Here is an 18,704-nt window from a genome sequence, read left to right as displayed (position 1 = left end):
TTAGTTCTTGTAAGAGTGACTTTTCTTCTTTTCAAAAAGATTTCTAAAAATTCTAATTCTAATTCAAAATGTTTATTCTAAAAAAAAAATCACTTTTTTAATCACCCACATGTTTATTCTTATACGATTGTTATTTTATTCCCGTTGTAAATTACATATTCCCAGTGTTCCTCATCATCTTTGTTAGTTTTTATGCTTTTTTTGTTTTTGTTCTGATTGGGGAATAAAACAATAAAATGGCATCACGAGTCATTGCGATCATTAACCCTTGAGGAATCCACTTCTAGTAGCGGTTGCCACGGCAATACTCAAACAACACGCAGTTTCCCTGGCAACGACCCCTGCACAAGCCTTGTGTGTGGTCGCCATGGCAACCACACGACCTGGCCAGTGGTCGAGAGGACGCCAAAATCTCTGCTGCCGACTAACAAGTTTGACCAGAAATGTTTTTTCTGACTTAATTATTGTTGACAATATTTGTTAATCAACTTTGTTAAATTTCATTTGGAATGAGTTCCTCGCAGGAGGACGAAGGCACACTTTCACCTACACTGGACCTTGTAATTCAGGTTCGTAAATTGTTTTTTTCCCTTAAGTGTATTTCATTATTTTAACTGTTTAGGGTTCGGATAAAATGTATTTAGCTCTAATACACTCATGAACAGAGTCTATATATTTACTATGTTTTGTTTACTATGTTTTGCCGCCTGTCTTGATTAAAATGTTGCGCACGTAAAACGCATTAATGCCGCCTGATTTTGGCGTATTTAAATAATTTTGGTTTAATATTTAGTGAAACAACTTTTGAGTCACTCATTAAAACCTATCCCCTTATTTAAATATTGATTTACTAGCAAGAAAATGGATGGACGGATGCATCAGTTTTAAAATTGTTTGCTGACGACCTACGACGGCGGAAACATGTTAGACAATTTCCGGTTCCTCTTCCGGGTTTGCGAACGGCGGCGAGAATCAATATAACTTTTATTAATATTTTTCATTTAATATCGTAAGTAAGTTTTATATCTATTACAATAGCTACTTCTTGTAATATATATATATATCGTTAGTTATTTTTCTACTCAAAGACATCACTCACTTGACAAAAAGAAAGAAATATGAGCGTCATTCCAGATTTGGAGGACAATTTAGGCACCACCATTTTTTTAAAAACTGACCATTTATTGTATGGTCATGTTTTCAAAAACAGGTAGTAAATCATCTTTTTTAAATTGTCATATATACTTTGCAGTTTTTGGTGCAAATTTGTTACAGACACTCAGCCACCTGAAAACATACAATATGTTTAAAAAATACTAAATTCATTTAAAATTCAAGAAAGTTACATTTTATTTTATTACTAATTTAACTTGCGTATGACTCCAATTCCAGTAATACAGTTGCTCAAGGATACATGCTAGCTGTGTTAGCTGCTATGTTAACTGAACAAGAACAAACTTAGCTGTGTAATTAAAAATAAATTGGATATTAATCTATTTCTTTGATAATACAAGTAACAGGGTTCTGTTGGTTTAATTGGCACTCGATTATGACTGAAAACTGGAAAATAGGAGTGGTCTAGCAAGGGTCAAAGCAATTAGCTTGATATCTTTTGTGCTGAGTCATGTAAGTCACTTTTTTCCCCTCATCGAGATGACTCAAATGTTTTTTGTAACAGGATTTTGTGTATGTTCAGAAACCTCAAAGGATAATTACTACGCTACAAAATATTTCTGTGATAAAACAAAATGTTTTAACCATTACAAGGATAAAAACAAAATCATACCCAAAAACGTCGGTCATCAAGAGGGAGGCACAAGAGAGAGAAAAAGACAGCTATTTTTTTTAAATGTTGTATTTCATTAATATTTTGGAATGACTCTTACTACAAGTACAGTTTGTCGCAGGACAACTCTAATTTACACAGCAAGTGCATGGTTCTGCACATCGTGCATGGAATACAACATCTGAAATTTCATAAGGGGGAACAGACACAGTCCTCCATTTCTGGAATGCTGCATCAAGTAGAAAGAAATAGCTTCACTTTAATCACATTTATAATGAGACAACTGGCTTCGACTAATAAATACCATGAGCTAAAATACATTTCAAAATATATATGTTATCAATTCCCTGAAGAAGCTGGAAGAGTCTCTGTTTGATTTTGAGGGCCATGCACCGGACTCTGGAGTTCTACCTGCGCCGGTGTCAACCAGCATCCGCCGCATCATCACCCGCAATCTGGCCGAGATGCCCGACGGTGGGCGAACCAAGAGAATTCCATACACATTTTTGAAAAATTGTGAATTTGGTGTGATTTGACTTTGCTTCTTGGTGTCAGGTGCGACCACCAAAATGGAGGAGAACCTCCAGGAAGCGGATTGTATGACTCAGAGGGGCCACAAGCAGCGAGTCAAACAGTCCAGCCTCACTGAGAAGGTAACAAGTGGTGAACAGCACTTTTTCATTTAAACTTAACTCTTAGGACATGGAAAGTGTATCACCTAAACCTGGAAGGGGAGGAATTAAGTTATCTCGTAGAGAGTTCATTGAAAAAGTGGCAATCTTATGACAAAAAAAAAATTTCTCGAAAAAAACGAAGTTATAATCGGACCAGTATTATGTTGTATTTTTTCGAGAACACTCCGATAATTACAAAAAAAAGTCAGACTTCTACGAGAATAAAGTTGTATATTTCTTGAGAAAAAAGTCTGCAACAAACGTGAATACTTCCATTAAAATTACATGGATTGAGAGAAAAGTCCTACCAGATTAAAGTCACAAAATGTTCTTTTTTAAAGTCAGAATCTCAGAAGAATAGTGTTGTTTAAAAAAAGCCCTAAAGAGACCAGGATAAAGTTACATAAAAAAAGTTTTAGAATTTAAATTTGATCGTAACATTACAATAATTACAAGAGAGAAAAGACTCCTACAAGAATAAAATAAAATCAAAAGTATTTTTCTCCTCCCCAAAAAGTTGAATTTTTTTTTTAATGCACTTGTATTCCCCCCCCCCCCAAAAAAAGTCAAAAGATTACAAATATATAGTCAGAATATAGTTATAGTGTTCTGTAATTTTAAGTTAGTATAACTCTAACATCTCAAGTGTGTTCTGAAGCTTTAGTTGATTTTAGAGACTTAAAAGATTTTCCCCCAAAATTTGGGCCGATTGTTGGACTTCAGGGGGTATTTGCTGTGTACGTTATCATGCCGACAACTACCTAGCCGGGATGATTTGTGAGTTTAAATGTCAATAAAGGTGTGGCGGATGAGGTGGTCCATGAAGGCTCCCCTTGTGATGTCTACACTGGTGAGGACCACCGTCTCCTTCGTGTCCCTCCTCCCCTTACATCGTCACGGTGAAGAAAAAGCTCTTTTTTTTTTTTTTTTTTACCTGCCACACAAGGCCGCCATTTGTGACAACACTGTGCTCATTCTGTCCGCTCGGACCAGACCATAAAAGTCACTTCATTGGTTTGACACTTGTGTTTACGTTTACCTCAGGGGGGGATAAGTTTATGTCCCAATGAGCAAGCACACATTTTTGTCTGGTTGTTGTGAAAAATTTTGACACACATTACACCTTTCTTTTCAAGCTCAAAATATTGGATTTTTTTTCTGCATGGTCAGTCTAAATGGTAGAATTCAGGGGAAAGTCTCATACCAGGACACTGGGAGACAAACTCGGGTAGCCTTGGTGAAAAATTACGAGTCCTGACCGCTTGAACGTATGGGATACTTCTTCTCATGTCTCTTCCCATTATTCTTTCCAAAATAGTCTTTCAAGCCCAAAATATTAGAATTTTTTTCGTAAGACAATCAGGCCAAAACAAAAGAATTCAGGTTGCACTTCCATACTGGGAGTTAGAAGACAAGTGGAAACCAGTAATCCTGACTGCCAGACCACATGGGACATGTGTTGGAGTCTCGACCACTTATTCGTTCGAAATTGTATTTTATTTATGAGCAAATATATCGGATTCTTTCTGCATTAAGGTCAAAGTCCAAATAGTGGGATTCAGGCAAATGGAGGGAATTTTCCCATACCAGGAGTCAAACCCAGGTCACCTGGGTCAAAACCAGGAATTCTGACCTCTAGACCAGATGGTATATGTGACGGGTTCTCTTACACTTATTCCTTCTGAAATTCTGTATTTATTTTTTCCAAGCGCTAAATGTTGGAAATATTCTGCATGAAGATCAAAGCCCAAATGGTGGAATTCACGGAACGTTCCCATTCTAGGAGTCAAACCCAGGCCGTCTGGGTGAAATCCAATAATCCTTACTGCCAGACCATATGGGACACGTGTTGGTATCTGCAAATTATTCTTTCAGAAATACTGTATTTTTTTTTTGTGGCAAAATATTGGGACATTTTCTGCATGAAGATCAATGCCAAAATGGTGTAATTCAGATTAAAAAAACAAAATCCATACAGGGAGTCGGACCTGGCTGCCTGGGTGAAGATCCATCCCAAAATACTACAACTCACAGAACGTGAACATAACCAGTGTTGATCAAAGTCCAAATGGTAGCATGCAGGAGATATTTAAGGAACATTCCCATCCATACCAGGAGTCGAACCCGGGCCACCTGGGTGAAAACCAGGAATCCTGACTGCTAGACCATATGGGACACATGATTCTAAGTCTTCAAGGTATTTTTTTGAAATTCTGTACTTTCTTTCAAGCAAATTTTGTGTACGGCAATCAGGCCAAACCAAAAAAGAATTCAGGTTACATTCCCATCCCGGGAGTAGGAGACCAGTGAAAACCAGTAATCCTGACTGCCAGATCATATGGGACGTGTTGGTGTCTCTGCCACTTTTCAAAATTCTGTTCAACAATCTTGGATTTTTTTTTTCTTTTTTTTTTTTTTTCTGCATGAATGTTCAAGCCAAATTGGTGGAATTCAGGGTAAAATAGCATTATTATACTGGGTCAGACCTGGCTGCATATTCATGCCATACTGGAACTCAGGGAATGTTACCATACCAGGTGTCAATCAACATCCAAATGGTAGAGTTCAGGACATTCATTCCCATATTAGGAGTCAAACCTGGGCCACCTGGGTGAGAACCAGGAATCCTGATCGCTAGGCTATAAGGGATTCGTGTTACTGTCCTCAACTTATTCTTTTCAAAACTCTGTACTTTGTTTCAAGCGCAAACAGAATTTTTCGTAAGACGCTCAGGCCAAAACAAAGTAATTCAGGATACATACCGGGAGTAGTAGAGCAGTGAAAAGCAGTAACCTTGACCGCGAGACCATATGGTCGAGCTGGTGTTGCTTCAACTTAGTAGTCTTTTCGAACTTCTGTATATTCTTTCAAGCCCAAATTATTAGAATTTTTCGTCAGAAGATCAGGCCAAAATGAAAGCATTCAGGGATGTTCTCATATCGGGAGTGTGGTTGAAAACCAGGGAAAAAAATACATGTCACAGCAAAGCACTTACTAATCACTCAATCACAGCCAATCAGGTGAATCCATATGCTGAAGATGTACATTCAACTTCATACTCCACTATAGCAAAGAGGCCCTCAGTCACCTCTTGGATAAAAAAACCTGAAAACTGTTCCCAGCTTTCCTAGCCCGGGCTCTCAGCATGAGTCCGGGGTGGACATCCACCCCAGCTGTGTTTAGGAATCTTCCAGATAGCACGCTCCATTAATTCCCTTTATTAAGCCCCTCGGCTCGGGGAAAAAATATGGTGGCAGCTGGGCTGAACGTTCGCACGCCGGCCGGGCCGGGCCGCCAGATGTGGCAGATGCGGCCCGAGAGGTTCGATCAGCTGCTCGCAAGAAGCGTCACGAAAACGCAACCTCGGCCATCTTGGTTTGGCGCTGACACCAAAGGCATCGCGGGGGCCTCCGAAGCGAGCCTCCGCTTGCTCGCTGGCAGCCGCATCAAAGCGGCCCCTTCGAGTATTTATCAGAGGAGACAAAAGCGAGGAGGGGCACAAATCATACGTATCAAGAAAAAATAAGAATTCAAAGCACATTTCTGACGGGGAAGAGGGCGGGGGAAACACGGACATACGCCCAGGGTGCGGCTTCAAAGGCAACCATGGCAACCATATGGAGTCCTGAAATGACATCAAGGCTTGTTTGCTCGACCAACAGCAACATTGACACATGCCAACAACTTATTCCCCACCCTGCTGTTTAACACTTGGAATCAAACTAAAGTACAAGCTTGCCTGAACATGCAAACTTGTAATTGTTTAAATATTAAAAAAAAAAAAGAACTGTCATATTCTTTCAAGAGGTAAATTGTAGTGTAGTCTAATATTTTGTATAACAAAGACGACAAATTATAAGAATAAAGTTGTATTTTGGGGGAAGAAAAAGTGAGAAGTTTGCGAGAAGTCATATATTTTCAACAAAATAAAGCCATATTAAAAAAAAAAGCCGTAATCTTAAAAATGACAAGAATCAAGTTTTATTTTTTTGGAGAAACATTTTGTGATCATACAAGTATGTTTTTGGAAGAGAAATAATAATAAAAAAAATGTATTGATGTCTTATTGTTGCAATAAACACGACTCATTTTTTCAAGAAAAAAATGGATTATCATCAAGAAAAAAAGGCAGACTCTTCCAAAAAAAAATTCGAGAAAAAAATTCTAATTGTGCAATACAAAAAAAGTCTATTTTTTCAAGTCTCACAAACTGAGTCATTAAAAAAAAAAATACATCTAACCCAAAGTCAAAAGAAAGTCATCTATCGATATATCTGTCTGTCTGTCTAGCTAGCTAGCTGGTATTTTATTCAATAAAAATGTCATTTTTTTTTCAAGAAGTAAGTTGTTATCTTACAAGAGTAAACTCTATTCTATTTTTGAGCGAAAAAAAAGTTGTCCACTGGGTTGTAATCTTCCGAGAACAAAGTCCGAATTGTACGATAACGTTGTATTCCTCAGGAAAAGGGATTAGGTAAGAGGTGGCGGTTATAGAGTTTGTCGGGGGGTGATGAGGGATGGTGGAGGGCACTTTTGGGGGTCAGGAGGCTGAGGTGGTGTGTTACACTGGGCCATGTGGTTGTTATAAGTGAAGACATGTCTGGCACTAGCGCAAAGTGGCCGCTTCACCTCCACTTTGGCTTGTGTGAAGTAGAAAGTTTACAGGATGCTTTTGGTTGTGACACAATAAAAACATTTGTTTTTGGTGGTCATTGTGTAATCGTACAATGTCATATTGACAAAATAACTTTTTTTCTAGTAGGTCGTTGTCATTACCTTTAATATGAGATATGACTCATTGGAGTTTGATGTAAAACACGTTTTTTTTTTTTTTTACTTTGTTACAAGTGAACTTTGACCTCAGGCGAGCTCGCCAGAATGTAACATGTTTGTTCACTGAGAAAAACAGCACTGTATTGTAAAACATTAACAATAAAAAAAGGTAATCAAACATACTAAGAGAATGTTAAGAAATAAACTGGTTTTATGAAGTATAATTAAGCTGAAAGTCACATTGTAGTCCCTTCATGTATTGATATGCCCAATGTTTTTTCTCGCAACACAAAGCAAAACAAATCAACCAAGCGATGCCGCTTAACTCTAAAAACTCTTCCAGTAATCTAGGGAACTCTTAAGTTAAGGTATCACTTTATGCGTACACCAAGTCTGTAAAAAATCGTATATTGCAGGTATAACCCCAATTCCAGTGAAGTTGGAACGTGTTAAACATAAATAAAAACAGAATACAATGATTTGCAAATCATGTTCAACTTATATTTAATTGACTATACTACAAAGACAAGATATTTAATGTTCAAACTGATAAAAGTTTTTTTTTGTTTTTAGCAAATAATCATTAACTGAGAATTTTATGGCTGCAACACTTTCCAAACAAGCTGGGACAGGGTCATGTTGACCACTGTGTTACATCACCTTTTCTTTTAAACACTTGATGTACAGCTTCAACTGTTCAACAGTCCGGGGTCTCCGTCGTCGTATTTTACGCTTCGTATTGCGCCAGACATTTTCAATGGGAGACAGGTCTGGACTGCAGGCAGGCCAGTCTAGTACCCGCACTCTTTTACTACAAAGCCACGTTGTTGTAACAGGTGCAGAATGTGGTTTGGCATTGTCTTGGTGAAATAAGCAGGGGCGTCCATGAAAACGACGTTGCTTGGATGGCAGCATATGTTTCTCCAAAACCTGTATGTACCTTTCAGCATTAATGGTGCCTTCACAGATGTGTAAGTTACCCATGCGATTGGCACTAACACAGCCCCATATCATCACAGATGCTGGCTTTTGAACTTTGCGTCCATAACAGTTTGGATGGTTCTTTTCCTCTTTGGCCCGGAGGACACGACATCCACAATTTCCAAAACTCGTCGAACCACAGGACACTTTTCCACTTTGCATCAGTCCATCTTAGATGAGCTAGGGACCAGAGAAGCCGGCGGCGTTTCTGGGTGGTGCTGATAAATGGCTTTTGCTTTGCATAGTAGGGTTTCAAGTTGCACTTACGGATGTAGCGCCGAACTGTATTTACTGACATTGTTTTTCTGAAGTGTTCCTGAGCCCATGTGGTGATATCCTTTACACATTGATGTCGGTTTTTGATGCAGTGCCGCCTGAGGGATCGAAGGTCACGGGTAATCAATGTTGGTATTCGGCCTTGCCACTTACATGCAGCGATTTCTCCAGATTCTCTGGACCTTTTGATGATATTATGGACCGTAGATGATGAAATCCCTAAATTCCTTGCAATTGTACATTGAGGAACATTTTCCTTCAACTGTTTGACTATTTTCTCACACACTTGAGGTGAACCTTACCCCATCTTTGATTGTGAATGACTGAGCAATTCAGGGAAGCTCCTTTTATACCCAATCATGGCACCCACCTGTTCCCAATTAGCCTGTTCACCTGTGGGATGTTCCAAACAGGTGTTTGATGAGCATTCCTTAACTTTCTCAGTCTTTTTTGCCACCTGTCCCAGCTTTTTTGGGAACGTGTTGCAGCCATAAAATTCTAGGTTAATGATTATTTGCTAGAAACAATCAAGTTTATCAGTTTGAACATTCAATATCTTGTCTTTGTAGTGTATTCAATGAACTATAGGTTGAACATGATTTGCAAATCATTGTATTCTGTTTTTATTTATGTTTAACACAACGTCCCAACTTTATTGGAATTGGGGTTGTAAATAATTTTTTTTGTGTATGACGTGTTTGACCTAGCTGGGACGTTGAATTTTGGCCTTGACCTTAAAACCTGGTCATGCAAAAAGCTCTCAAACCAAAGAAACAATGGGGCAAATATCAACTGTTTCTGAAGTCACTTTCTACCTACATTACATATTAAATATAAATATGTAAAAACCCTATCAAACGCTAATCCCCGAACCCAAACTCTAATGAACATGGACCAATGCGAACCACTTCTTGGATCATTGAAACTCAAAAGTCTCTCTCTGTCCAGCTGGATCAAATGCTGACCATGCCGTCGCCGGCAGGCTCGGACCGGGACAGCGTGTCGCCTTGGCAACAGGCGGTCCAGGAGCGAGGATACAGGCGCAAGCTGCTGCTCTTCCAGGAGGCTCAGCAGAAGCAGGCCCAGCTGGTCCAGAGGCTGCAGACCAAGGTGAGCTGAGAAGTGACCGAGAAACGCTCCTACGGAAAGCACTTTGAGCATTTATTCCACACCCTTCCAGCAGCGGTACGCACTTTGTCCTCATTTGTAAATACATTCTGATTCAAAAATAAATGTCAAGGATATTGAATAAATGCTTTAATGGCTTTCCATATGCTCCTCAGTCTGAACCTGGTTTCTCCTTCAAGGTCCTCCAGTACAAGAGCAGGTGTGGCCAGCTTGAAGGGCAAGTCCTGGAGAAGACCTCTGACTTGGAGAAGATGCGACTGTTGGTATGTCCCAACATGTTTGTCTTGCATACACATAAAACTCAACTCGTATGTGTGCGTGTGTGTGTGTCTGTGTGTGTGTGTGTGTGTTTGTGTGTAGCTGCAGGCCCACAAGGACTCGGCCCAGCGTCAGGAGGAAGATCTCAACACCAGCATCAGGAGCAAAGTGGCTCAGCTGGAGGAAGAACAGAGGAGGTGAGCGGAGCTAAAAACATCATTAGGTAATACAAAGCATCATCCAACATATACGCACACAGAGATACCATCAGCAACAGGGTGTGTGTGTGTTTGTATGAGTGTGACTCGAGCTAAGCGGATGCAGATGCGCTAAGTCGGTGTTGTCGTATTTCCAGATGCGGCAGCCTGGGCCAAGTCAACTGTGTGCTGCGAGAACAGCTGGAGCAGGGCAACGCCCTCAACCAGGGCCTGGTAGAGAGCCTGCGGAAGGCGCGCCAGGACGCCGAGCTGTGCGATACGCGCCTGCGCCGTGAGCAAGAGGTGAGCAGGATATTATTGAAAATTTGTTGAGCTCCTTAAAGGCCAGTATGTTTATATTAATCCAATGTTCATTTTATTGAAGGAAAATAACAGTAAACGATCGTAAGATAAATCATCATCATCATCATAATAATCATAATGATACATAATTAAATATAAGCAATATTGATTATGTTGAGGACATTTTAAACGGAACTAACATAATGAAAACTGTATAATAAAGTAAACCCTGTGTCTTTGTATCTAATAATATTAATATAATGAATATATATATATATATTTCAAGATGAAGATTGATTATATTTGAGGAATTGTAACCCTTTAACGGCCATGATGTTTACATAACTCCAAAGTTTGTTTTATTAAACAAAGCACAAAAATGCTTCCATCCATTTTCTGTACCGCGTATCCTCATTCGGGTCACGGCTGTGCTGGAGCCTATCCCAGCTATCTTCGGCCGAGAGGCGGGGTACACCCTGAACTGGTCGCCAGCCAATCACAGGGCACATATAAACAAACAACCATTTGCACTCACATTCACACCGACGGGCAATTTAAAGTCTTCAATCAACCTAGCACGCAACCTTTTGGGATGTGGAAGGAAACCGCAGTCCCCAGAGAAAACCCACACACGCACGGGGAGCACATGCAAACTCCTAGGATTTGAACCCAAGTCCTCAGAACTGTGAGGTCGATGTGCCGCCTCTCTCTCTCTCTCTCTCTCTCTCTCTCTCTCTCTCTCTCTCTCTCTCTCTCTCTCTCTCTCTCTCTCTCTCTCTATATATATATATATCATCATCATCATCATCAATATTTTCAACATTTGGCGTTCCGCGTTCCTTTGGGTTACACGTAGTCTCCGTATAACTTTGGCATTCGTAGTCCAAGTTTCACTACCGTAAGTGAAGACTGGTCAAATACATTGATCGAAAACTTTTCTTTTCAAGCAAAGGGAAAATTGTTCTTGAATATAACACTAAGCCTTCCATAAGCCCGCCAGGCAAGCTTTATGCGGCGTTCAATTTCCATCCATAGTTACAAGTTGGCCTAAATAAACGTAGTTGTCGAGGACATAGTCCTCCATTTGATCTTTTTGTGGACAGTAACAGTTGAACGTGACCTTCGTTTTGCTTTTGTTCATTTTCAGACCCGAGCGACGGCTTTCAAACTCAAATTACTGCATACGACGCTGTAGTTGTTCAGCATCGTAGGAGAATAAAATGATGTCGTCTGCAAAACGAAGATGGCTCAAATAAGCGCCGTTAATTATTAGTCCTTCTTTTTCCCAATTAAGCTTTTTAAATATTTCTTCAAGGCAAGCTGTAAATAGCTTCGGAGACAGTGTGTCACCTTGCCTGACCCCTTTTCCTAGACTTATTCGCACTCTTTCATCATCAATTCGTATTGAACCTGAAGAATCGTTGGATATTGATTGTAGAATGTTGATATAGGTCGGCTCTATCCCTTGATTTACTAGCGCCTGCAGTATTGAAGTGGTGGTGACTGAGTCAAACGCTTTTTCATACCGAACGTTGTAAGTTCTCAATTCTTCTCGTATCTTTTTCCGAATCGTCTTGCACAATTCAACATATTCGATTTTGTTGCTAATGCTGCCCCTTTTCTTCATTTCTCGTCGCTTTTTTATTAAGTCGAGAGTAGCTTTAGATATTCTGGATATTGTCGTCTTTCTCGTTGATGGCGCTACTTTGTGTGCAGTTTGAACAATCCCGTTTACAATTTCGTCGTTGTGTGTTGACAGATCTGTGTCTTCCAGCGTTCGAAGAGCTTGAAAGTGATTAGCCAAACGTATTTGAAACTCGTCGCTTATTTCTTGAATTAAGTTTAATTTGGTAAACTTGCTCTTTAGAAGCGAGTAACGCTTTCTAATAGAGATGGTACGTACATGTGGCGATTCTATCGGAAACACTTTTGACACTGGTAACGTAATTGGCGATACTTTTATTAATAATGAAACCAACTCCACCATAGCGTCCGCTTTCTGATCCTCTGTAATAAAATAGATGGCCATTATCGAGAGTCAACATAGCTTCATCTTTCTGACGTATTTCACCAAATCCAATTATATCCCATTTGATGGCTTTTAGCTCATGTTGTAGCTCTTCTCATCGAGAATCGTCCTTTAGCGTTCGCACGTTGAACGTCCCAAAAATAAGATTTTGTGCGTTATGTCTTTTTTGCTTCTTTCTTGCTACTTCTAAAGATTGTCGTTCGGTTTGACTTGAAATGTTTGTAGGATTAACCGTATTCTGGTTTAGCGTAGCCAAATCCGTTGTCCGTAAGTAGCCATAATTAACCCGGGGTGATTCTTAGCACCCTCTGCCGCCACGCTTGTCTGCCCGCTGCCGACGGCAGAGGCTCTTTGGCCTCCGGGGAATGAGGGGCGTGTTTTTTGTTGTACTGCCATGAAGAAGGAATAGGCCCTAATCTGCCACGCTGGCCCAATGCGTGTTGGCAGATTGCCCAAATTTAGTCCCGTAGTTTTACCTACAGTTAAGCCCCTAAGCGATGACAACGTGGTGGGCATTTAGGGGATATATATATATATATATATCCATCCACCCATCCATTTCCTTTTACCGCTTATCCTCACTAGGGTCGCGGGCGTGTTGGAACCTATCCCAGCTATCTTCGTACACCCTGAACCGGCCGCCAGCCAATCGCAGGGCAGTATAGTAATGCAAATTAAGAAATATATACAGTTAAATATAAATAATATTTCAATGTTTAAACTAATTAAGTTTGGATGAATTAAAATATAAAAAATAAAAATATAATACATTATTTAATTCGTATTCAATACATAGATGTATTTCAAAAACAAAAAAAGAATTAAAATGTAATAAATGGTAATGCATATTTTATATGAATATTTAAAACTGAAGATCAATTGAATTTGAGAATTTTAATCATTTGAGATAAAAAGATATATAATAAACTTAGCTTCTTTTTTTTTATATAATCATATTTTGGAGACTTTTGATGAAAAAACAAAACACCAAAAATAATAAAAAAGATAGTAATACAATTGAATATATATATGTATATATTTCAAGATGAATTTTAACAATTTTGTATTGAATTAGTTTACAGCATGAGCCAGAGTGTGTACTTCAAAGAAAAAGACCAGTAGCAGGGTACAAAATAAACAGTAATAAATAAATACATAAAAAGCTCATTTTGCTTTAAGTAACCCATCTGGTAGATAAATGTGAAAACCAAAATTTAAAAGTCAGTATAGGAGAAACTACAACATGTCTTAGCGTTAACCTTAGTAATCCATTCATAGCCAACATTCACTCTCGCTTTATTTCTCCCCCGTTGTTTTTTCCTGCGAAAACATTCCAAGTGGCGAGGGGCGGGAGAAAGAGGCCCCCTTTGTTGCCGTAAACGTCGGACGTGTGTTTATTCAGGGAAATCCAATGACTTGTGTGTGTGCCAGCGCACTTCCAGGACAGCGTCTGTTTGGAATCACAATAACATGAGAGATGCCATCTCTCGCTAACATCTCTCCCAGCTCCTTCACACACACACACACACACACGCATACGCTCGCCCCTTCGCAGACGTCGTCATCCCGCCTGGGTCGGGAGCAGGCTCGCGTCAGAAGCATGTGGCGCCAGGCCGCCTCCCTGAGGAACGCCTTCACGCAACTCAGGACCTTCACTGACAGGTGAGTGCGCAGTACACAAAAAGCACCCATAACCCCTCACTAACCCATTTCACACAGAGGATTTTTTTTTCAGTTGTTGGTGCTCTGTGTGAAAGCTTTTCCAGATGCAAGTCATCATTAAGCCAATTATTTGGCTTTGACTTGCGAGTGCAGACTTTGAGATATGAGCTCTGTATGGTGGCGCTGAACTCAACTCAATTCACTCCACAATAAAAAGCAGTTTGGCAAATAGCAAACAAGTTCATCCAAAAAAGAGACTTCAAGCTATTCATGCCACTCTCAGTTGAATTTTTCTGTCAAACTAAACATAAAACTAAGAGGATTACACCTTGTATATTTAAAACAACTACACAACTTTGTTTATGCTAGCTTAATGCTAGCCCACAAGGCAAAACGCCATGGACAGGCTAAGAAATAGCATCAATAGTCGCTATTCCCTTTCATAAAGCTTCCACAAAATTAGCACATAGAAGACAGTTAAGGTTACTTCTCGCCTCGTTGGGTTCTGGGTAAAGGCACAGGGAAATGACTACTAGCTCTACCATTAATACCTCTGGTGCGCCTTCCAGAACACTGTCCGACATGCGAGGCGAGTGCGCCGCTGCAGACCAGCTGTTCCGCGCGGCCTGTCGCCATCTTGAGGCCCGGGCCACACAGGAGAGCGCCTCCGGTGGCGAGGAGGTGTCAGTGCTGGAGCAACAGCTGAAGGACAAGTTACGGGAGGCCATGCAGCTTCAGGGGCGCTGGGACGCCGAAAAAGTGGAACTCAACTCCAGGTAAAGCGATAGGGGCTGTTTATTATCAACAAAGAAAAAGGTCCTTTCGCACCTCCGCCTAGGAAAACATTGGCCTCAAAACTAGTTTCACTGATCGACAAGATACCACCATACAACCAACCCAACAAGATAATGTGATTTTCTGATCTGATTCAGGATCATGGAGCTTACGGATGCGGTGAAGCAACTCCGCAGCCAAAACAGCGAGAAGGACGCTAGCCTGGACAGGATGGTGAGACTTTGGTGGGGGAGTTAAATTAGTTGAAGTCTGGTCTCAAAGCTTTGATCAACTTGCTGGTGTTGAGCAGTTGCCGTCTAGGATATGTCAGGCTTAAGTATGCTTTTTTTTTTTTTTTTTTTTTTTACCTGCATTGTTTCCCGCTCAGGAGACGAGCAGAAGCGAGGACAAAGGAGAGATGGAAGTCCTCCAGGCTGAGAACCAAACCCTTCAGAAAGTACTCAGTGAAGTCCATCAGGTCAGAACGTAAAGTGTTCATTGTGTAGAAATAGCCACAGTCTAACAATGTCCACAATGAATCTCCAGCTGGTGTCTAGTGAAGGAAATAGCACTGCGTCTGAAGGTCTTCTTGGTTGTTCTCCACGGAGGAACACCACCATTATGGCTGTGCAGGGTGCCCTCACCAGGCACCAGCAACAAACTCAGGTCTGCCTCACTTTTCCTCATGCTATCACAGATTGTTCCACTTTGTGGTGGAAATGACACTCAGTCTTCCAGGACTTTTGTGCCCGCCTGGAGGCTTCCCTGGAGCAAGCAGACGCATTGCGTACTCGGCTGCAGCAGAGCGACTTAGCCAGAACGGAACTGGAGGCGAGGATCCGGGAAGTGACGAAGGAAAGTCAAGAGGCCAAAAAGGCTTTGGAGGAAACTGTCCAGGAAAAAGACAGATACCGCTCCTCGCTAGACATCATCTCTAGGTACCCAGTTAACCTTCACTACAAAGACAAGTGGTCACCTAAGGGTTTTGTGGGGTAGAGAGGCCTTAACAGCACTACATGTTTGTGGGTTGACTTCAAACAAAGGGCTCATCCCGGATTTGGAAGGTAGACGCACAGTCCTGGTGGTATTCCAGATTCCATTTTACCCATCATACCTCTGCCTAGACCAACGGGAGAAACCACACACACCACTGGCACCAACCCAGTACCCAGTTGCTCAGAAAGTAAAACAACCCCATAAACCAGTTGGATGTGAGTCTGGCAGATTACTCAAATATTTTACCCAGAATTTCTCATTTTAGAATAGCCTCTGTTCTAGTGCAAACACATTTTAGCATTATATCAGCCTCTTTCACTCTGAGATTCAGGAAATTTGGAGCACCGGCGGCAAAGCAGTAATAACTGTTGCTGGTCGACCTTAAAGAAAGTGCTCGTCCGGGACTTGAAAACTGGACCTCTTGCACTCACAGCTAATCGAGATGCATCCCGCAAGAACAACAAGGCACACAGAAGGGAAAAATTTATGAAAATGGAAAAAGGTGGGGGAGAAAAATATATTTTTTCTTTTAATATGGTTTCTGTAGGAGGACAAACATGACAACAAATACGACAACAAACATTCTTGACGTTTTCCAATGCTGTCAAAATGTGTGGCATAAATATTACATTTCAACATTTCTGTCAATGAAGATTGACATCATAGCCCGCGACGCGCGCTTCTTTGAGGTCGGCGTCGCAAACAAACCGGCGGGTGTGTGATGGGCCATAGATAGCAATGAGAAAAAGAAAGGTAGCTGATGATAGCCAGAAAGCCCAGCTTGCCCAAAGCCACAGCTGGAGCGAAATTGAAAGCTTCGCAACACCCGATAAACTTGTGTTCGAAACATGGACTGCTCTTCCTGACGGCGATAGGAACATGAAGACATATGCATTTGGAGTATTCTCCATCTTTGGATCAATATACCTGTGCGAGCAGATATTCTCAAACATGAACTACATGAAATCCAAATACCGCAACCGTCTCACAGAAGAGCTTGCAGTCATTACTGGAGTGATGTCCGAAAACAGAAGTCACATTAAACGGGTAAGAACACAATTCTGTCATAGGCACATATTTAGCAACAAAGTGTCTGTTTTTATAAAGCGGTTTCTGATTTTTCATCCGTATATATTTGGAATGACACTTAGGGATGTTGTGTTTTGTTGCTCAGGTCCGAGGACGGCTGCGTTGTATTGTGCGTGTCAGAAGAGGATGCTGCTTTTTACTTTGCACTGACTTACTTGGCATTTGTAGAACACTCAAGAAAAGAGGATAATGCACAGAAACCGAACTTAAACTGTATTATTTGAATTTTATATACTTTACCTTTTCAAAAGGCTGCTGTTTTATTATTTAAGCAGGCTGCAGGCTGTGATTTATCACGCTCATGTGCAATTGCAGCCTATTCATTTGTGTCTGTTGCCGCCATTAGGGGGGAAAGAGAAGAGGATTGTGCGTTATTTTATTTGATTAATCGAAATGAAACAGGCTTATTTTCGTAGTACTTACATTTTCAAAAGGCTGCTGTTTTATTTTTACAATTGCAGGCTGCGTTTTATTACACTTTGTTTGTTGCCCAGATAAGGGGGGAAAGAGAAGAGGATTGTTTGTATTATTGAGGATTGAAGAGGACTGCATTTTATTTCCATGGGGAGGTCTGAAATTACAGGAGGCATGTTCCATTTTGTTTTTTTGAATCCTCAACATAAAAATGACCACAAAAAAAAATCAGTTTTCTTGATTATATTTCTATCATTTCATCAATGCAACGAAACCTAAAACACCATCGTACAGCAGAGTAGTCACGTGGTGCGTCATTATCTGCAGGATGCGCTGTGGGGAAAATATAAATGTTTTTGGTCCAATATGGCTCTTTCAACATTTTGGGTTGCTGACCCCTGCCCAACACCAACAACCCACACAGAAGAGCAGATGACTTCATAACTTGTCACATGGGCAGCCATATGACAAGGACACTTTAAATGAAGTTGATAACCACAGATCTTAAAATACACTGTTGATCATTTGGCTGGCAACCTAAGCAAGAATCATACCCATCAACCAACACAGGAATGCTCAATGACCCATTTACTTGTTAAATGGGCCACCTTGAGAAAAGGACCACGTTATAACATTGCAGCATACTCACACACTACAGATGTTTTCTTAGTGGGGTATGTCCGGGAATTGAACCCAGGACCTCTCACACCCCAAGCGAGAATCATACCCATAAACCACTGAAAGCCCCATTACTCATTGTCCTATTCTTGATGTCATGTCTGCCCAGCGAGAAGGGTGGTGTGGAGCAGCTTTTAGCAGGAGTGCGGCAGGAGCTGGACTCCAAGCGCAGCCAGCTGGAGGCCCTGAGGCAGAAGCATCAAGACGCCGAGCTGCAGCTGGCACGGCTGCACTCTGAGACCCAGCGAGGGTGCGACACACACACACACACACACACACTATTTACTTGCTGCTTCCTACACGGATGGTTCTCTTATTCTTTGGCTAACATTAGCCGAGTACGCATTATCTAACGATGGATTTATGCTACAAACACCAAAATGTTTAGCCAAAGCATATCATTAAGTCCGCAGGCTTGATGCTACTGTCTAATTCAAAATGTCATGCATGGACTAACGTAAATTAGCATACATGTTTTGATAAATATATACCTTTCAACAACTGCAACACACTGGGAAAACAGATTATACAATACTCATGGGCATATTTTCTCTTTGCACTGTTGGATCAATGTCTTCCTCTTGCTCTTGATTACGCTGCATCTCTTCCAATAGTGCTCAGTGCTGCCCGGTATGTTGTGGACAACGTGGTACTACAAATGAAGGCGCGCAATGTTAAATTTAGAC

At 40.8% G+C, this 18,704-nt stretch overlaps 1 protein-coding gene across 5 annotated transcripts in view; it reads left to right on the top strand.

The window, feature by feature from the left end:
• The first annotated feature begins 55 nt into the window (after positions 1–55).
• The window catches only part of crocc2 (ciliary rootlet coiled-coil, rootletin family member 2), a 57,556-nt gene continuing 38,907 nt past the window's right edge, over positions 56–18,704 (top strand). For 2 of the 5 annotated variants that reach the window (XM_061780098.1, XM_061780096.1), the window contains exons 1-14: positions 56–569; positions 2,140–2,260; positions 2,342–2,439; positions 9,439–9,600; positions 9,798–9,881; positions 9,979–10,073; positions 10,232–10,376; positions 13,961–14,067; positions 14,637–14,843; positions 15,000–15,075; positions 15,230–15,319; positions 15,388–15,507; positions 15,580–15,779; positions 18,128–18,268. In XM_061780098.1, coding sequence (XP_061636082.1) covers positions 510–569; positions 2,140–2,260; positions 2,342–2,439; positions 9,439–9,600; positions 9,798–9,881; positions 9,979–10,073; positions 10,232–10,376; positions 13,961–14,067; positions 14,637–14,843; positions 15,000–15,075; positions 15,230–15,319; positions 15,388–15,507; positions 15,580–15,779; positions 18,128–18,268 — 1,706 coding nt within the window. In that variant the 5' untranslated portion in view covers positions 56–509. Of the gene's footprint in view, positions 570–923; positions 1,010–2,139; positions 2,261–2,341; positions 2,440–9,438; positions 9,601–9,797; positions 9,882–9,978; positions 10,074–10,231; positions 10,377–13,960; positions 14,068–14,636; positions 14,844–14,999; positions 15,076–15,229; positions 15,320–15,387; positions 15,508–15,579; positions 15,780–18,127; positions 18,269–18,704 lie in introns of those variants that run through there. The other 3 variants (XM_061780097.1, XM_061780100.1, XM_061780099.1) reach the window with 3 other exon arrangements.

Source organism: Phyllopteryx taeniolatus, chromosome 7, assembly GCF_024500385.1.
Source record: "Phyllopteryx taeniolatus isolate TA_2022b chromosome 7, UOR_Ptae_1.2, whole genome shotgun sequence".
In the NCBI taxonomy this organism is placed as follows: Eukaryota; Metazoa; Chordata; class Actinopteri; order Syngnathiformes; family Syngnathidae; genus Phyllopteryx; species Phyllopteryx taeniolatus.
The sequence above is the reverse complement of the archived record's forward strand: the minus strand, read 5'-3'. Positions and strand labels throughout refer to the sequence as shown.